Raw genomic sequence first — 20,378 nt, 5'->3', positions numbered from 1 at the left:
TTCTTTCTTTCTTTCTTTCTTTCTTTCTTTCTTTCTTTCTTTCTTTCTTTATTTATTTATTTATTTATTTTTGTTCTAGCTGGCCTAGAATTCGCAATGGAGACAAAATTGACCTCAAATTTGTTGGGATTCTTCTTCCTAAAATGCTGAGTGTTGGAATTAGAGGCATGTGCCTCCATACCTGAGTAATTTTATTTAATCTTTTAAAGTAAAATTCCAATCCAAACAAAAAATGATCTCAACAGTCTAAGTTTTGAAATCACAAAGCCAAAGATAATTCTAAATCAAATACAAAAAAGTCATAATCTCAGAAGATATATACAAAAATATAAGGAAGAGCTTGTTGGTTGAAAAGATCATAAAACAGGTGGATTATAGAGACCAAACTAACTAAATGGAAAGAAAGCATACAAACTCCTAAAATAGGTTTTAAAAAAGGAAAGGAAGGAAGAAGGAAGGAAGGAAAGAGGGAGGAAGGGAGAGAGGGAGGGAGGAAGGGAGGGAAGGAAGGAAGGAAGGAAGGGAAGAAGGAAAGAAAGAAAGAAACCCACAGACATTTTAAAGACCAATAGAGAATGTTCTAATTGCAAGAATTGCATGAGGTGAATATAACTTACCTGAAAGACACTAATTTCAAGAAAAAAAAATTATACAAGTGCTGACATAGGGACGGGCAATATAAATAAGAAAATCTGCATTCAAGAAATTAAGAAACAATAAAGGAAATATATATGTACATATTTCTCATGAGCATGGATTTTTAAAAATCCTTATCAAATAACAACAAATGCTATATATGGTACATAAACAATGTGAAGTTAATCTAATCACTCTGTATTTACCATTTGCTACTAAGCTAGTGTGACTCACAGAACTTGGAAAAACTTTGCTTACTCTCAACAGTTTATGATAAATGATACAATCAACAAAATTCAAAATGTAAAAAACATAAGTTTAGGTTAGAGGAGGGGAATCATGGCTCCTCAGTGTGCTGCCTGGAACACCAAACCTCCTAGCCACATGTGTTCAGAAAACTAGAAAATGTCCACATCTTATTAACAGGCCTCTAGCTTTTAAAGTCCAGGCTCATGCTCTCATATTGCAGTCCATCTTGTAATTGCAAATTAAAATGATCTGAAAACTTTATAGCCTTGGGGCTGGCAGGATGGTTCACTTACTGAAGGCAATTGCCACCAAGCCAGAAAACCTAGGTTGAACCCTGATGGTTGCAGGGGGAGGGGAAAGTGCATCTTATAACCAAAAACTTCCTTCCTCTGCTGGGTTACAGCCATAATGACAGATTCTCCACAGTAACCTGTTCTGGCCTCTGTTTTCCTCCTGAAATAAACCTGATCTAACTGGGGTAACCTTACATTTGAGAAAAGTATGGTCAGGGTTTTTAGAGCAGCTTTTCCTGGTGGTGTATTTAATGGGCCACAGTGGGATTTTCCACTTACAAATAGTGCCATAAGTTTGATGGGGGGTTGGTGGTGGTAATGAGAGTCAGGACCTTATGAACAAACTACATGACTACAGGGTAGGAGACGTCCCTCCGTCAGTGTGGACACAGGGTCAGGAAGAAGGACCTGGCATGCAAGCTCAGCAATGATGCATGCGAACTAAAGCTGAACCTTCTGGAAGGCTGATGAACTGATCAGGAATTGGACAGTGTGGAGTCTAACAAGCCCATTACCTTGGCCCCTTTTAGCCCTGTGAAGAGCCATCTGTGGCTGTCTTCTGTACCTGACCTAACACCTTCACGACTACTGTGACCATCATGTACAGAGCACTAATTTTCTAACCAGCCAGATAGACAAGATAGTGAGCTGACGGCGTCTGAAGCCCACGTCAGAGCTTTTTCCCTTTGCACTATAACCTGGTCACCTAATGTTTTCACCAATGCATTTTGTAAAGTGTCTTGATTTATGATTTTATTGTTATTATAAAAACTTCATAAAACTGCTTTTATGTTGGAACATAAAAATTGTGATAATCTAAATTCTGTATTTCTAGGCCATGGTCAATTGCATTTAGCCTCAGAGTAAAGACAGCCCCTTTGAAGTGAGTTGTATTTTTGTGTTGACAGGCAGGTCCTCAAGACCATCTCATAACTTGCGTTGCAATTTATCGTGTTAGGGTCTAAAAATCTAAAACAACTGAAGCAGTCACAGGGGTCCAGCAAAGCAAGATCTCTATTTGAATTAGGAAGCAAAAACCAACTCGTCGGGGACAAAAGGACAGACTCAGAAGCTAACTGCATCCTTGAATGCTCGTCATAGTAAGTATTTAAGCAGATGACAGAAATATATTGACCTTTGACCTCCATTATCAATCAGGACCACAGATCAGACTCAGGAGATGAACTGTAACCTGAGCCAGAATTCTACAGTCTTTAAGCCTGAAATCCACAAACATCTGCAGCAAGTATCCCCCCAATTAGGATTTAGGGATCTCCAGAAGATGGCTTCGTGGTACACTTATCCTGTTCCCATTGGTTATTAAACTGTGGCGAGGCGGCTTGCCTAGCATTCATGTCTCAACTTTCCAACCAGGATGTCAGTTACCTGGGGAGGCTTGAGAACTTATACTTTATTTGAACACTATTCAAAATGGAAGTTACATTCAAAATGGCTTCAGTCTGGATTCTTTTTACACAGGCAAGAAAACTAAAACACACCAACAAGGATACAATTACTCATGAGGGTGTGTGTGTGTGTGTGTAGTTACATTGAAGTAATACTATACAAAGCATTCAAGAAGAATGAAAAGAAACCCTTAATTTTTTTTTTAAAAGAGCGATTTCTATGCTCAAAATTCAGATGAAAGCCTACATTCAAAAGTGCAAACATTCCCAGGACTCACAATCACACTAGCTGCTTACAGAAACCACAGAATGGTCACTCACTGTTGATGAGTCAGAGACATCTCTAGGTGTCTTCCCTAAAGGTCCTGTTGTCAGCAGGAAAAATCAGTCACTCCAGCCCAGGTGCCACTTGCCTGGTGCGTGTGCATAGGATTCAAACATGACAGCAAGGGTGGTATTGCCATGGGCCAGCCAGTGTGACAAGGTGGCTGGAGAAGAGATAAGTAGTTGGTGAGGGAGGAGTGATGAAGGGAATCTTACACCTCTAACTGACCAGCAATCAGGTTGCCTCTATTTATACAGAACAATAACAGACTGACGATTATCCAAGAAGTACAGATTGTACCATTTTGTCTCCAGATATATGCTTAATTTTTCATTAATGTCTGGGATTACAAGTTCAGTCACAATAAGAAAGTACAAATAGAACAAGTTTTGTTTTTATTATCAGCCCTATAACTCCAATTAAAAGAATCTGAAGAATCTCTCAGCCAACACAAACACATTTATTCTATGACAGCCTGCTTTTAAGCTGGCAGTATTCGCAGTTTTAAAGCACTCCTAACAAACAGAAAATATCTGACGCAGTCTTTTTTATGAACAGCAAATACTCCTAACTCCTTTTGCTATATCATTTCTTCATTTATTAAGGAGGAAAAGTTCTTTCAGTAAATTTATCTTATTTACTGAGTTCCGTTCCTCCAGGGGTGTACTCTGGATGATCCCTTGTTTTTGACATTTTCAGAGAGCTCTAACATACAGGAGAAAGAGGCCACAAATCTGTTATCAATTCTCCTGGCTATGAAGAGTTTGTCAACTCTAAGTTTTCTATGTTACAATTACACTGTTTGAGTTGGCTTAGGGGTAGATACTGCAAGAAGATTTTTGAAGTCCTAGACTCATTCAGAAATTCCTAGCTTTGTGCTTATCTGAGCTTATCATGATTTCCAGGGCACAAAGAAGACTTTCAAATAGGGCCAGATAACACCATTTCCCCCAAAGCAGAAGGGATAGCTTTCCTAAAAAGACTCAGACGTACTTTTCTTGGGAAAAACATAAAATGAACAATAATGCTGAAAGTCACCAATAATGCAACATGTAGAGACCAGAACCCAAGAGTGAGAGACAAAGTGACAATGAACGGGGCGTTGGGCTCAGCTCTGCCAGAGTGTGCCAAATGACAAACTGCTATTTGATGAACACATTACACAATAAGTCTGTAAATTATGTAAGTAAAAGAAAATTAGCATAAAATGTATGGAAATCTATGCATTGCAATGAAGGCAGATTTAACAGGGAAATTTATAGCCCTAAGTGACAACATTAAAAATCCAAACAGTGGCAGGAAAGGGCTCAATGGTTAAGAATTTGGTGCTCTTCTAGGGAATCTGAATTTGAAACCAAGTACCCATGTGAAGTACCCATTACAACTGCATATAATTCCGGCTCAAATGGCTCAAATGTCCTCTTATGTCCCTCTTAGCCACTCACACACACACACATACTTATATTCACAAAACACATACATATACATAAGTAAATAATAATATAAATTAAAAAAAATCAGACAGATACCAAATAAACAACCTAAAGGTACATGTTAAGGCATAGGACAATTAAGAACTCAAACTCCCAATCACTAAATGGGAAGAATTAGAAGAACAGGCAGAAAGAAACAAAACAAGAAAATTAAAAAATTTAATCAGAGAAATGGACTTGGTTATTTGAAAGATAAAGATGGGCAAACTCTAAGCCAAATTAATGAAGAAGGCAAACATAAAGTAACAAAATTAGAAAAACTGAAGCACTGCAATAGACAAAAGAAATTGTGACAAGTTTCAAGAGAGTACATTCTACTAAACAAGAAAAATGACAAAAATACACAAATTTGTTGGCTTAAAGGATCTACCATGGCTAAGGCAATATAAAGTATAATAATTTCAGATTTCTAGCAGACATACAAATGAAAACTAACACCAAAACTCCTTAAGTTATTCTGGAACTCAAAAAACACAGGATTCCAAATACTTTTTTTCCCATGAAGCTAATATTATCCTGATTCCATAACCTAACAAAAACTCAGTCTAAAAGAAAGTTATTATGTAACCTCTTTGATAAGCACACATGTCAAGGTCCAACCCCCCAAAAAACTTACTTCCAAACAGAACTCATAACAGTCCTTCACCTTGTTCAAGTTAGCTTTATTCTAGGCATGCAGAGATGGTTCTATGTACATTAATGAATAAAATAAATTTATTAAATAGTTTCGGGAACAGAGACTACACAATCGAGGCAATAACTGCATTAAAAAACTTAAAGAAAGTTCAATTTCCCTTCATGACAAAAACCTTTGAAAGATAAAGGATAGAAACAATTTGATAAATCATCTATATAAAAAATTATAGATGATTTCATGTTAAGTGAAAAAAAAAAAAACAACTCGAAGTATTCCCATTAAGATAAGAACAGACAAAGGTAATCAATCTCCATACAGTTCAGAACAGTACATGATGTCTTAGCTTGAGCAGTAAGCTACCACTACTGGCTTGCTTCTTTTTGAAAGACATGGTCTCACTCTAGCCAAGGATCAACTCAACTTGAGGCAGTCATTTTGCCTCAGCTTCCAACATACTGGGATTATAAATGAGTCACCACATTGAATGGCTTCTATGAGAAGAAAGAGACCTTTAAAACACAGCAGAAGAAACACAAAAACATGCTCATATATTGGGGCTAAAATTATACTTTTGCTGATCATGTTTATTTCCACTTCAAAATTTTCATTTTTCTCTTGTTTTATGGTGACATCTATTTACTTTGTGTGCATACACACATACATTCAGTGTTGCGTACGTGGAACTCAGAAGGCAACTTTTGGGAATTGATTCGCTATCTCCACCATGTGAGTTCCAGGGTTACAACTGAGATCAAGCCATCCAAAAGAACTGTTACTAGCTGAGCTATCTCACGGCCCATCCAAACCCTTGGTGCTACCTCACAATAAAGGCAGGTTGACCACACAGTGCCACACGGTGACAGCTTTCCAAGTCTTTCACTATGAGACTTAATACGGGTCTCTAATGATGTAGGACACAAAAATGCTTTCACCTACTGCTCACACAGACAAGGTTTCTATGGTGTGAATTCTTTCGTGCTTGAGGAAATTACCACAGTAAGTAAATTCTTTCCCACAGTGTTTACACACATAAAGTTTCTCTTTCATAGAGTGAATTTTTCGATGAGTGTAATAAGAACTCTGGCTGTTGAAGATTTTTCCACAAAGGTTACATGCAAAATGCTTCTCTGCAGTGTGCGTTTTCTCGTGACTGTTGCGGGTACTGGATGTGGTAAAGGTCTTAGTACAGTGCTTACACGTATAAGGCTTCTCTCCAGTGTGAATCCTTTCATGACTGTTCCGGGCACTTGAGGTGGTGAAAGCCTTTCCACAATGTTTGCAGGCATAGGGCTTCTCTCCCGTGTGAATTCTCTCATGCTTGATCAGATCACCAGAAAGAATGAATACTTTCCCACATTTTTTACAGAGAAAGGATCTCTCACCAGTGTGAATCCTTTCGTGACTATTTCTGTCGCTGGAAGTGGCGAAGGCTTTTCCACAATACTTACACGTATAAGGCTTCTCCCCAGTGTGGATCCTTCTATGGTTGATAAGATAATCGGAGCGACTGAAGGCTTTCCCACATGTTTTACATACAAAAGGTTTCTCTCCAGTGTGTATTCTTTCATGACTGTTACGGTCACTGGAACTGGTGAAGGCTTTCCCACAATGTTTACATGCATAAGGCTTCTCCCCAGTATGAATTCTTTCATGATTCATAAAATGACCCAAACGTTTGAATGCTTTCCCACATTTTTTACATACGAAGGGATTCTCTCCAGGGTGAATTCTTTCGCGACTCCTATAGTCATTGGGACTGGTGAAAGCTTTTCCACAGTGCAAGCATGAATATGGCTTCTCCCCACTGTGAATTTTTTCATGAACATTGTGGGCACTGGAAATAGTGAAGACTTTTTCACAATGTTTACATTGGTAAGATTTCTCTCCAGTGTGAATTCTTTGGTGCATGAGAAGGTATTTCAACTGAATAAATCCTTTCCCACAAAGCTCACACACATAAGGCCTCTCTCCACTGTGAATTCTTTCGTGTTTTTGAAAGCATGACAAATATCTGAATGTTTTTCCACATTGTTTGCAAATATAACACTTTTCTACAATATGAATTCGTTCATGGCTGATAAGGTGACTGGAATTAACAAAGGCTTCTCCACACTGCTTACATACAAATGGTTTTACTTCAGTATGGCTTCTTTCATCTGTCTGGTCATCCATAAAGGTGTTCTCGCTGTGTTTGTTTCCAGTGTGAGTTCCCTCATGATGCTGATCACAGTGAAGACTCTCATGAGCTGCATTACATGGCTGATTTTCACATGATTTCTCTCTAGAACTTTCAGGCAACTGAAATGACTTAGAATGACTCATCTCTTCCCAACATTTCTCATGTTTAAAAGCCTCCACAGGCTCCTTACACTCAAATGGTTTCTCTTTAGTTTGATCACTGAGGTGCACATCTGAGGGTGAATTTCCAATGTTCCTGACACACAGACTACTCTCACATAATGGTACTGCAGGGGGCACATCCTCATTACCAATACGCTCTGGGGTCTGTGGCTGGGGTTTTTCACTCTGACTATCACATACATATTCATCGTCTTCCTCAACCACTTGAGTTCTGAAAAAAAAAATGAGAAAAGCATTATGGGCAGTGGAAATGGTGAAGGCTTTTTCACAATGTTTACATTAGTAAGATTTCTCTCAAGTGTAAACTCTTTGGTATGTAAGAATGTATTTCCAATAAATGATCCTATGGTACATGAGAAGGTATTGGTGCTGTCATATTTTTGACTAGGCAAAGAAGTGTTGGTTACTGACTCCAGTGTTCTACTACAGTTAGAGGACTCCAAAGGCAACAGCAGAAAGCCTCCACACTTAAGGACAATCTGGGTCACAGGTAAAGATCGTGTCATGAGTAAATACATAGACTTCAGGGTTTACTCCCATCAGAATTATGAAGAATCAGAAATGATAACTCAGCAGTTAAGAGCAGCTCTCCCTGTTCTGGAGGACCAACGTTCCGCTCCCCTATGGGTCGGTTTACAGGGCGTGTAACTCTAGCTTCAAGGGATCTATAGCCATCTTCTAGCTCCACAAACCCTTCTCACACATGAACCCACGCATACACATAAACTAATTTATGAACATAACATTTTGGAGAAAATATTCAGCCAAGGTCCTGGTGTTAGCATATAAGACATTATGTAACATTAGCAAAAACTACTCCATTTAAGAATTTGAAATATATTCAAATGTGCTGCTTAGGCCTGGATCAGCATGACATAAGATAAGGCCATCTGAGAAGCGGGAACTTCAATTAAGAAAATGGCCTTCTCAGACTGCCCGGCAGGTAACTCTGCAGGGGCGCTTCCTTGATTACTAAGCTATGTGGGAGGGCCTACCTTACTGCAATGGGTGCGTCCTCTGGGGCCTGGGTACTATAAAAAAAGTAGCAGGGCAAGTCAGAAAGTGGTGCTCCTCCATGCTTTCCGCTTGAGTTATGCTTCCTGATACCTGTCCAGCTTAAGCTCCTGACCTTGCTTCACTTGATGACACACTGTGACATAGTGTGAGCCAAAATAGACTCTTTCCTTCCCAAGTTGCTTTTGGTTGTGGTATTTAGAAAGCAACCTAAAACAGACATTGGTACCAGGTCCACGGGTATTGCTGCAACAGACCTGACTATGTTGCTTTTGGAAGGACTATGAAAGTGTTTAGAACTTTCAACTGCAAAAGACAGTGGGTGCTCAATATTTAATGGTCTGTTTTGGCAGCCTGGAATGGAAGAATGCTAAGAGCAAGTGGAAATGGAAACCTGCCTTGTCAGGTGTAAGAAATGTCTGGGTGTGAAAGGGTGATGGGCTACAACTTAGGTCACCTTCTTGGTCACCACGATTGGTATGGCTGATGTGGCTGGCTAGGGAGTGTCCCCTTCTTCCCTCATACTTCACAGGGTATTTCTCCTGAAGCTATGTGCTTTGTTTGTCAAAGAAGATGACCTACCCTGAAGAGAGGAGCACCACTCTGCAGTTAAGGATATATGAGTAGCTGCGTTCTCATGCTATAGTACCCAAAAGGATGCTTAAGAGTACCTCAAAACTTTCTGAGTGCTTCATGAGATAGTGTGCATTAAGGATCTATACTTTCTGGTCCTTTGGCTATGACAAACAACAGTATCATTGAGGTGTAATCTTCAGAGAGAGATTTCAGTCAGCACAAAGACCACAGGGGGCAAAGGCTTCACATCAGACTGGCAGCAAAACATTGCAATGAGCAAGATGCAAGATTCTGTCAGGTGGTGTTAATTATAGCAGTCAGACAGCTGCAGAAACAAAGGGGTCATGGAGAAGCTGAGACAAAGTATCACGAAAGGCCAGGAGAGGTCACTGCAGTTGCAGTGGAAACGCCAGTACTGACAGGTTTGTTGAGAACAGATGAGCTGTTGCAGGAAGTGCCAGGTTGGAGCTCCTGAAGAGAGGCCAGCAAGTGAATGGGGAAGGTGTACCCTGTATGGACCCTATCTAGAGATGTCGGTGCCACGAGTGACTGCCAAGGGCAGCAGCGGCTGTAGACTGGAGGCAGCCCGAGCCTGCGAGTCAAGGGATACATGCTGTGTACGGCAGAGCCGGAAGAAAGTCTGTTTTCCCCGAGCCCTTCAGAGACGAGAAGATCATGACGGAGCCCAGATGAAGTGCACTGAGCTAGAGAATCTGATTAACATTGTTGAATTTGGGCTATGTTTTGATCATATTTCAACTGTGCCTTGCTTCTTCCCTTTTGAAATAAGAAGTGCATAATTTATATTTGACTTACAGGGGCCCACAGCAGAGAACCTTTGGATTTAAGAGGCACTGAATATTTAAAATCTACATATTTCTTTAAGACCGTGAGACTCCTAAAGTTTTGCTGTGATTTATATTTTGATGCTAACATGAGATCATGGGGTCAATTGCACAGGTTTTTTGTTTTGTTTTGTTTTGTTTTGTTTTGTTTTGTTTTGTTTGTCAACTTGACACAAGAAGGGGGACCCTCAATTGAGAAAACGGTTCCATCAGATTGGTCTGCAGAGAAGTCTGTAGGTCTGTTTTCTTAATTCATAATTGCTGTTGAGGGTACCTAGCCCACCGTGGGTGGTGCCATTGCTGAGCTTATGGGCCTGAATTATATAAGTTCTATAAGAAATGAAGCTGAGTAAGTCTTTAGGAGCAAGCCAGTAAGCAGTCTCCTTACAATCTCTGTTTCAATTCCAGTCTCCAGATTCCTGCCCAGACTTCCCAAGATGAGGGACTGTGATATGAAAGTCCAAACAAGAACAAAAATTACGCCCTTTCCTCCTAAAGTTTCATTTTATTTCAGCGATAAAAAATAAATTTAAAGCTAGTGAGGTGACTCAGCAGTTAAGAGAACGGACAGTTTCCCAGAGAAGCCATGTTTGACTCTCAGCACCCACACAGTGGCTCACAACTGTCTGTAATCAAGCCAGGAGATGGGGATGAAGCCCTTGTGTGGCTTCTAAGGGCCCTAGATGAATGTGGCACACAGACATACATATGCAAACAAAGCACACGTTAAAAAAAAGGAATTCTAAAACCCGAGATTACAACAACAATGACAACACAGCCCTGACATACAAAGTGCTGAGAAAACATCAAAATATAGCAAAGACTTCTGAGTACGAAGGCATATTTTTATGTAGAAACCACTGGAAAAGGAAATCTCTTACATAGCGAAATATTACATCACATTTTAATGACATTCGGAAATTATAAAGATGAGATACTCAAATTCTGAATGATCGGATCCAATGTAGTTTTGTAAACATCTATGTTAGAATTAATTTATACTTAGATATATTTGGATAATTTGCTAGGTTCTCAGTTGTCCTATCATTCCCAAACATTTGATGTAAATTCCTCTCTTGAGTATAAATTACCCCAGATTTCTCCTGAGATTTTGGTAGTCCTCTTCCACATTTTCTTCTTGTGTTTTCTCTAGAAGTAAACCGAAAGAAATCATTATGATACAGTCAAACATTATAAACACTTATTAAATTCTAAATCTTATGACATAACCGGGAACATGAAATTTACTACGTTTCCTTTCAGCATTTGAAACCACAAAGCACTCTACATCTAAGCAGGAAACAGCTCTCTGAATGAAGAAGTAAAGGAAGCACAGTGTGCATTTTACCTATGGAGATCAGGTTAAAAAATGTCTCCTTCATCACATCTCTGTAGAGCTTCTTTTGACTGGAATCCAGCAAAGCCCACTCTCCTGAGGTAAAGTTCACAACCACATCCTCAAAGGTCACAGGCTCCTAAAACAGTGCACACGGGGATGGTCACTTGTAACTGACAGACTGACAGAATACAGAATCATAACAGGCAGACACTTCTAAAAAACACCACTAAGAGATTATGTAGATAAAGATTAATTTGAGAAACTACAGTGATCACATGAATTAACATGTGAATCCCACTCACTGTAGAAGCACTCACTGACTTGTATGCGGGATTATTTTAGAGGAAGAAGGAACGAGGGAACAGACAGCTGCTCGGTACTCTGTTCTGGGTTGTGGTTGTGATTTAACCGTCTGTTTCACACATTTGCTTTAAAGGTCCTGTCATGATTTACTAAACCCTTCAACCATCAGATGAAACACACTTTTTCTGCCTTCAGTTATTTTTCTGAGTAGCTGATCACAGCCATATGAAAAGTTGAAGATAGAAACAGACACAAAGAAGTGAGGCCATTGCTGTAAATAAACCTGACCAGGTTCTCTGGGCATTTTAGACTTTTCTGTGAAAGAGAAGCAGAACTGCTTTTTAATCCCTCTCTCCCCTCCCCCCAAATCTTAGCACACTAGAAGAAGTAAATCTGAATGGATCATTCTGGTAGATACTACAAAGACAAAAATGATTAAAGAAATTCTTACAGAAGAGGTGCACTCAGGAAGGTTCAGGGGGAAGCAAAGGACTCTGTCAGACTGAGATGGGGACCATTATTTTGCTATTTCGGTCAAGAACGCAGCTTCATTCTGTCCAGGGCCCAGAAATGTAAAGGAACTTGAGTTTAAACACAATCAAGTACTTTAGTAAATGAAAAGAGTGTAAGCAAGCTTAAAGTTTTAAACATGAGATATCAAGAAAGCAGCTGTAGTTGATATCTGATTAGTTCTAGGCACTGGGACAACAGTGAGGCAAGCACAGAACAAGCTAAGCAGCCAGAGACTTCAGTTGGGATTTGTACCTGGTATGAGAAATGCAACTAGCACCCCATGGATATTCTTCTTTAAACAATCATGTGTAGGTAACCTTGAACCACATTCACTACCAGGTTTCATGCTTTTAAACACTGTCAATATGTCTAATAAAGTAACACTTTATTACTCTCCTATATCTAACTCAAATACAGTTTGGAACACATCTGGTAACATTGGAAATAGCCTGACATTAATGAGCTACAAAGGGTGCATGTACCATAAGGTAAGCTATGTTCTCAAAATAAGGAGAATCTTTTTATCATTTTGCCTCTGAATAAGGCATCTGATTAGAATCAGATACGTGATATCAAATAACACATGCAGTGAGCATGGCTTACCACATGTAACCCTGTACATCAAAACACGGGATACTCTGCACATGCTCCACCGTTCAGTAGCCAAATCCTTCCTTTCAGAGCCCCGAACAATAATTGGTACCCTTCAGTACCATCTGAATTAGAGTTTCATTAAGGTGAAGAGACTCCGTGCCACAACTCTAAAAAGGAGAAACGTGTAATTGGGGTTCTTATCATTCAGAGGTCAGTCCATTATTGTCATGGTGGGAAACATGGTAGCACGCAGGCAGACATGGTGCTGCACCAGCTCAGACTTCTACATTTTGATCACAGGCATCAGAAGATGTGTGAAAAACTGGGCGTGGCCTGAACATATATGAGACCTCAAAGTCTGCCTCGCTTCCCCCAACAAGGCCACACCTTCTAATATTACAACTCCCTATGGGCCCAGTAGTCACACACATAAGTCCATTCCTGTTCAAATCACCGCAAGTTATCTAACTTAGTGGCTGCTGTCATTTTTCACGAAATATTCTGAACCTGCACTATGGCTTAACTTTGAATAGTTACCTTTGGCACTTTATTATTGATACTATTCTATCAGGTGGAACCTTAGAGTAATCAGAAGTGCATGCCCAGAAGATGTTTTGAGGATTCAGGGTTTGATACAGGCACAAGGCCATAAAAATGTACTAGCATCCATCCCTTCACTTGGGAAGCTTTAAAGCTAGCAGATAAGGGCATAGCAAATGCTAAGTGCTTCACGCTTGGAGATGCTAGAAAAGAAGTATATTTCTTTCACTACGGGGAATACAGAATTGGTTGGTACAGAAACAGGAATAAAAATGTACACACTGGGTATGGATACATGTGTCAGGTGACCTGACCCTGTTCAAGACCACAGTCTGGATAAATTTTAAGAAGATTATTGCATAAAGGGCCTGGGAAAGACCTTGGACTGTCTGATGCTGTGAGATGGAGTCTACCAACACATCTGTAGACCCCACACTTGCAAGTCATGCCCTTTCTGACTCTCTGATGTTTCTATTATACCTCTCACTGTATGTGCTGGATACATGTATGTGTGAGCTTAAGTTCACAGGTCTTGTTACATGAAAAGTTGATGAGCACAGAAAAACTCTTAGTCTACCTGTTAAGTTTTAAGCCTTGCTACAAATAACTCTATGATTAGAGGTGGTTAAGCCAAGTGTGACAGTTCAAACTGCAATCCTGATAATCATGAGACTGAAGCAGGAGCATCATTAGGTTGAGGCAGCCTGAGCTACAAAGTTATAACTGGTCTCAAATAACTTATCAAAAAGAAGAGAGAAAAAGAAAGACTGAATCCAGGAAAAATATTGTGATGACATTCTTCCTCTTACTTTTTTCTTATTTTTCCAAGGACTTCAAGTACATCATTAACTTATCAATTTATGAAGCATCAACTTTTTAAAAATATGTTGACAATCAATACTATAAACTTCCCTTAGAACTGCCTTTAATTTGTCCCACAGACTTGGTCATACTACATTTTCTTTTCCATACAATTTTAGAAGCTTAAAAAATTTCTTTCTTGATTTGTTCCTTGATCAAATTATCATTCATTAGTGCGTTGTTTTAATTTCTATGATTCTGCATACTTTTCATAGTTCTATTACTGATATCACTGTTACTCTCTTTGGTTAAAGAGAATGCAATTTTCCTATATTTATACAGTCTCTCTTTGTATCCTAATGTGGCTGAGTTCGGAGACAGTTCCACAGGCTCCAAAGATTGTGTGCTCTTTAGTATTTGGGTGGACTGTTCTGGCACACTGATTTATGACATAATTAACTCCAATGTTTCTTTGTTTAGTTTTTGTTCAGATGATGTGTCACCCGGTGAGAGTAGGTTACTGACGTCATTTATTATAACAGTGTTGGGTTTATTCTGAAACTTTAGCTGCAGTTATACGTCTTTCATAAAAACTGGGTGCACCACTGTTTGTTGCTTTGTTTGGTAGTGTTATCTCCTCTTGGTGGCTTATTCCTATAACGAGATGAAATGCATTCTTTATCTTTCTTGACTAGTTTTGGTTTGAAGTCTATTTTGTCCAATTTTGGTTTCATTTGCTTGTAATAGCACTTTCTGTTCTTATAAGATGGGATTTATTGTTGATTGCTAAGGCTGGAATTAATATTTTAACATTAAGAGCTATAAATGGTCAGACATAGTGGTGCATGACTTTAATCCTAACTGTTGAGAGGCAAAGGCTGTTGGATTAAGGCCATCCGGGTCTACAGAGTGAGTTCTAGGACAGTCAGACCTATATCATGAATTGCTGTCACAAGAAGAGAGATTTTGAGATAAAGTTACCTGCCTAGAAAAGGCTCAGACCAGCAGAGTGGCCTGTAAAAAGCAGAAGAAAGCTAACCTGCTTGGAAGAGGGTCAGCCTAGCTTGACTACCTGCAAAGGACAGTGTCCACCCTGCTGAGCTGCCTGCAGAGTTCTCCAGTGTCCGCCTATCCTAAGATGTCACTCATGTGTGCTTGGTTGGCTTTGGTGATAGAGCTGCCTGACTCATTTCTGACCCCTTAAGTAACTCTTCATTCATGCTTCTATAATAACCCCAATAAAACCACTGGTCACCAAGCAGGACATTGGCAGTAACCATCCTGAGGTCTATTGTCACATCCAATAGAATGCCATCACAGAATAACTACATATAAAAAAAATCACAGTTTAATTAAAATTCACTAATATTCAGTGACTTTAATATCAGACTCACCAGTCAGCAAATAAACTAGATAAAAAATAAACAGAGAAAATCTGTAATTCAACAACATTGTGGGTTCAAGGTGTGGTGGGGTCCGCCTTTAATGCCAGCACTCAGAAGGCAGAGGCAGGTAGATCTTTGTGAGTTTCAGGCTACCCTGATCTACATAGCAAGTCCCAAGTCATGCACAACTACATGGTGAGACCAAGTCTTGAAAGACAAATAAACAAATAAACGTTTTGTATTCTATCCAATCACAATGCAGTAAGACTGAAAACTGATAGCAACAGAAATTACCAAATCTACAGACTCATAGGGATTAAATAATACACTCCTGAATGATAAATGTGTCATTGAAGAAATAAAGGTGATCAAGTACTTCCTTAAATTAAATAAAAATGAAGGTACAATGTGAGAAAACACATAAAATACAATGAAGATAGTCCTCACAGTAACATAACTCTGATTTCCTACATTAAAAAATCAGCTTGCAGACAGAAACCTATCAGAGCTGTCCTCTGAGAGGCTCCACCCAGCAACAGTTTGAAACAGATACTGAGACTCACAGCCAAACATTGGGTGAAGCATAGGGAGGCTACTAGAAAAGAGGAGGGAAGGATAAATGGACCTAGAGGTGACAAGAGCGCCACAAGAAGACCAACAGAGCCAATTAACCAGGGCCCGGAGGGGCCTATGGAGTCTGAAGCACCAACCAAGTGCCAAGCATGGACTGGACCTAGGTCCTCTACATATATGTAGCTGATGGCCAGCTCAGGCTCCATGTAGGGCCACTAGTGAGGGGAGGGGGAGATATCTCAGACAAGAACTATGTTGCCTGTTTTTTGATCACTTCTCCCTGATGGAACTTCCCTACCAGGCCACAGGGAAGAAGGTGAACTCAGTCCTCTTGTGACTAGATGAGCTGGGGTGTGTTGGTAGGGGGCTCCCCAATTCTGAGGAAGAGAGAAAGGGGATGTGAGAGGAAGGGTGGGCCTGGGAGAAGAGGAGGGAGGAGCCTATGACTGAGATGTAAATTGAATAAACAAATTAATTTAAAAAAAATCAGGCAAGAACCCTGTGCAGTGCCTCATGGCTATAATCCCAGCACTCAGGAAGGCAGGCAGCTCTCTGTGAGCTCGACGCCAGACTGATCTACAAGGCAAGTCCAGGACAGCCAAGAATACACAGACAAACCCAGTCTTGAAAAACAACAACAAAAATCCAGGCAAGAGGGATTCTCCTCTCCCACCCTCATCCCCACCACCCGCCACCTTGCCATGGCCCTCTTGGCTCTTCACTCTGAGGGAGTCTCAACATAGGTCACTGAAAATGGCCGACTTTGACACTGGTGTCTTCTGTGGCAATCAAGAAGAGCATCCATGTCACCAGCTGCCCACTCAGGAAGAATGGTAGGGGCCCTGATGCCTGAGCTCAGAGCTCTGGGACCCTCCCTCGTAGTGCCTCTAGGATCTCCTGCTGTTTAGAGGGGTTTCCCTGGGTCTCGAAGATAATATAAAAGGTGATCTGGATAATGTCAACCACATTATGATGCCCTGTCTCACTCTGGCCCCTCCAACTCCTACTTTGTCACAAGACATGTGCAAGTGAGAAGCAGGGGTTCTGACCTCTCACCTTTTACCTCTGATCCCTCAACCTTCTGTCAGGGATCTAGAACACCCTGACTTTCAGCCAAATCACAGGGAGCTATCACCCAGCATTCTCTATCTGTGATTTCTACCATAGTGGTTCCAACATGACCTACAACCTGCAATTTCTGACTCAGAGAAACTTGCATAACTGGAAACCTGGGACTTCTATCTCATGCGGCAGGAACTTTAGTGGATCATTCTGTGCTGCCTCTGACCCAAAGGAATCTTGTATAAGACCCCCCAATAATACCATTCACCTCCCACTCAGACTTTAACTCCCCCTAAAGAAATTCTGGACCTTTGACTCCTCTGACTTGTTCTCAGGAAGAACAGTCCTGCAGGCTGCAAGTGTGGGGTTAGGGGGTTCTTTCTGCTCAGACCTGATCCACCAAGCAGCAAAGCCCACCTGTCCCCTCTCTACTCTGCTCCCCAAAGGTGAGAAGAGAACTTCTCAGTGTAAGGTAGTGCCATCTCCTCTCAGTCCCACAGGCACAACCTCTACTCATTCTCCTGAACCCCAATTTCTCGCTCCAGAGCACAATGTCTTGGCTCAGTGAGTGAGACTTATGAAACTGTGCCTTGTAACCCCAGGTTTTTGAGAAAAATCTGCTGTTAACCGTGAAGACTACTAAATCCTTTTAATCCCTGTGCAATGGGATGAGATATACACATCCCTCTTTGGGAGTCAGGGAAGATACATCATCTTGGGAGTTAGGGCAATGTTGTTCTGCAAGCTTTTCCTATAAAACAAGCTTTTCCTATAAAACATGATTTTAAACTCTGAGGGAAAAATACGACAGAACGCTGAGATGGCCCAGCAGTTAGGCCACTTTGGCTCCAAGTGTGGTCCCCAGCTTCCACGCTGTGTGGCTCACACTTGCACGTAAACCCAGCTCAAGGGTGTCCATCACCTTTTTCTGGGCTCTACAGAAACCCAAGCATACCTGTGCACACGCATAGGAACACACACACACACACCAAAATATGTGTTTTTCAAAATAAATTAAGACAGATCTCGGATGAACAACCTGAAGAAGCACCTGACGGCATTGGGAAAACAAGAACCCAACGTCCAAATCGCTAAGTGGAAGAAATAACAAAGATCAAGGCTGAAATTAATGAAACAAAAGTGAAAAAACCCAAACCAAACACACGGAGGTGGAGAGATGGTTCAGAAGAGCACTGGTGGCTTTTGCAGAGGACCCAAGTTCGGTTCCTAGGACCTACAAGGTGCATGAGAACCATCTCTAACTCCATTTCCAGGCCAGCTAAGGCTCTCTTCTCATCTCTGTGTGACTGGCAAACATGCTGCATATCCCTTCTAGCAGGTAAAACACTCATCTATGTAAAAAAATACATATAAAATATTAAAAATAGAACCTACAACATTGTGTTGGTTTATCAATTAAACAAGAGAGAAAAGACATGCATTAACAAAATTAGAGATGAAAAGGGAGGCATTATAATAGATACCAAAAAGTTTCAGAGAATCACCATAACACATTGAAAAACGTGTGTCCTGAGGCTGGGTGTGGCGGCACACACCCTTTAATCCTAGCACTTGGGAGGCAGAGGCTGGCTGATTTCTGTCAGCTCAAGGCAAGCACCATCTAAACAGCAAGTTCCAGGCCAGCAAAGGCTACATAGTAAAATCCTGTCTCAAAAGAAATGAAAAAAATGTTCCAATATTCTCATTAGTATGCATTCCATGTCTGTCACAAGAGGATTATTCTAAGCAGTCTATGAGGCCTGTGCTGCTCTGGAAACTCAGCAGGTCTGAGGGAGGAAAAGCCTACTTTTGACAGCTCTACAGCAGGATGTGGCTCGCCGGCAGTGTTTGCTTGATAAGCAGGACCCCCCCCCCCTTCATCCCCAGTACCACACCAAATCAAGTGTGGTGACTCATGCCTTGAAATCCCAAAATTTTAAACGTGAAGGCAGGAGGATCACAAGTTCAATGTCATCTCTACAGCTACAGATGGAGTTCCATGATAGTCTGGGATAGATGGAACCCAGGTTCAGAAATAAGAAATAAGGGGCCAAAAAAATGGGTCAGCGGGGAAAAGCAGTCGTCTACCAAGCTTCACGACCTGAGTCTGATCCCTGAACAGAACCAACTCCAATCCCAGGAGGCAGGCCTTTGACCTATGTAGCATGCTAGGCCAAGGGAGGCCAAAGACTGGCTTATTACAGACGAACTTTTAAAAACTGTTTTGCACACTCCAACCAACTGTCAAACACAAAATATTTTCTCCAGAAGGTAGAAGACAAAGGTAGTTTTCTCCCAGATGGAGAGAAATTTCACAAATTACAGTGTCCAGAGAGACCAACTCTAACCAAGGCAAAGGAGACAACTGAAGACGTTCATATTTTCCCAAGGACCGTAATCTTGGTAAATACTAAAGGGCCCATCTTGTAGGGCCTGGTGGCGCAAGCATTTAAATCACAGTTGTCAGGGAGCAGAAGCAGAAGGATCTCTGAGTTTGAGGTAGGCCTGGTGTACATGAGTTCCGAGGAAACAAACAAACAAACAACACATTAGAGGCAGAGGCGGGTGAATCCTTGAGTTCAAGGCCAGCCTGGTTTACAGTGTGAGTTCCAGAACAACCAGGACTACACAGAGAAACACTGTCTTGAAAAACAACCCAAACAAACAAACAAAACCCACCACCAACAACAACAACCAAAACCCCACATTCCAGATCCCGTCTGTTGGGAGAAGCAGCCTAGGGCAAAACCAGTAAAAACCAAGGAGATCACAGCAAACAGTGACGCAGGGCGGACGGGCGGCAACACTCCCCACCCACGTCGCTCCACAGCACAGTCCGGAGCCTGCGTCACCGAGCCGCCGGCGCCGATGTCTGCCGGGGCTCAGGTTCGCGTCGCGGACTGCCCCAGACGGGCAGGGGACCGGGCTCGTGCAGAGCAGACGCCACCTCAGCCCGCAGCCCAGCGCCGGGGGACGTCGGGTCGGCGGCGCCGGGCTCGCCAAGGCCGCGGCCCACACTCCAGCAGCCACCGCGCACTCACCATCTCCAGCCTCGCGCGCACGCGGGGGTCCTCCAGGGGGGCCTGCCGCCAAAACAGGTGACCTGGACGGAAGACAGCTGTCACACACCTCACAAAAGCTACCCGGGATTCAAAAATGGAGCCAGGGGCGGAAACCTCGCAACATCCGCGTTCCTTATTTGACAGCTCCGGCAGGAAAGCAAGGGCGTCCCTGATTGGCGAGAGCTGCTGGGCCCGCCTTCTTCTTCTTGAGTAGCAGGGTCAACGTCCTTTCCCGTCGGGGACGCAAGTAGAAATGGTAGTGAAGCGACACACCCGGTGTGACCCAGGCGATCCCTTTGGAGCAAGCCTGAGGAGTCACTGCATTTAAGCGAATTGAGTGCACAGACTCGTGTACTCAGTGCTCCGTAGGC

General features: G+C 41.6%; 1 protein-coding gene across 1 annotated transcript in view; it reads right to left on the bottom strand.

Moving 5' to 3' along the window:
• Nucleotides 1-20,059, bottom strand: part of LOC129680381 (zinc finger protein 709-like) — a 39,492-nt gene extending 19,433 nt beyond the window's left edge. The window contains exons 1-5 of the mRNA XM_055611998.1: nt 19,987-20,059; nt 11,184-11,310; nt 10,927-10,984; nt 5,983-7,611; nt 618-627 (exon numbers count right to left, since the gene is read on the bottom strand). Of these exons, the coding sequence (XP_055467973.1) occupies nt 618-627; nt 5,983-7,611; nt 10,927-10,984; nt 11,184-11,310; nt 19,987-19,989 (1,827 nt within the window). The 5' untranslated portion in view covers nt 19,990-20,059. The remainder of the gene's footprint in view (nt 1-617; nt 628-5,982; nt 7,612-10,926; nt 10,985-11,183; nt 11,311-19,986) is intronic.
• Between the last annotated feature and the right edge of the window lie 319 nt (nt 20,060-20,378).

This window comes from Psammomys obesus, unplaced genomic scaffold, assembly GCF_907164565.1.
Source record: "Psammomys obesus unplaced genomic scaffold, mPsaObe1.curated_primary_1811, whole genome shotgun sequence".
In the NCBI taxonomy this organism is placed as follows: Eukaryota; Metazoa; Chordata; class Mammalia; order Rodentia; family Muridae; genus Psammomys; species Psammomys obesus.
This window is presented reverse-complemented; position numbering and strand designations above follow the sequence as displayed.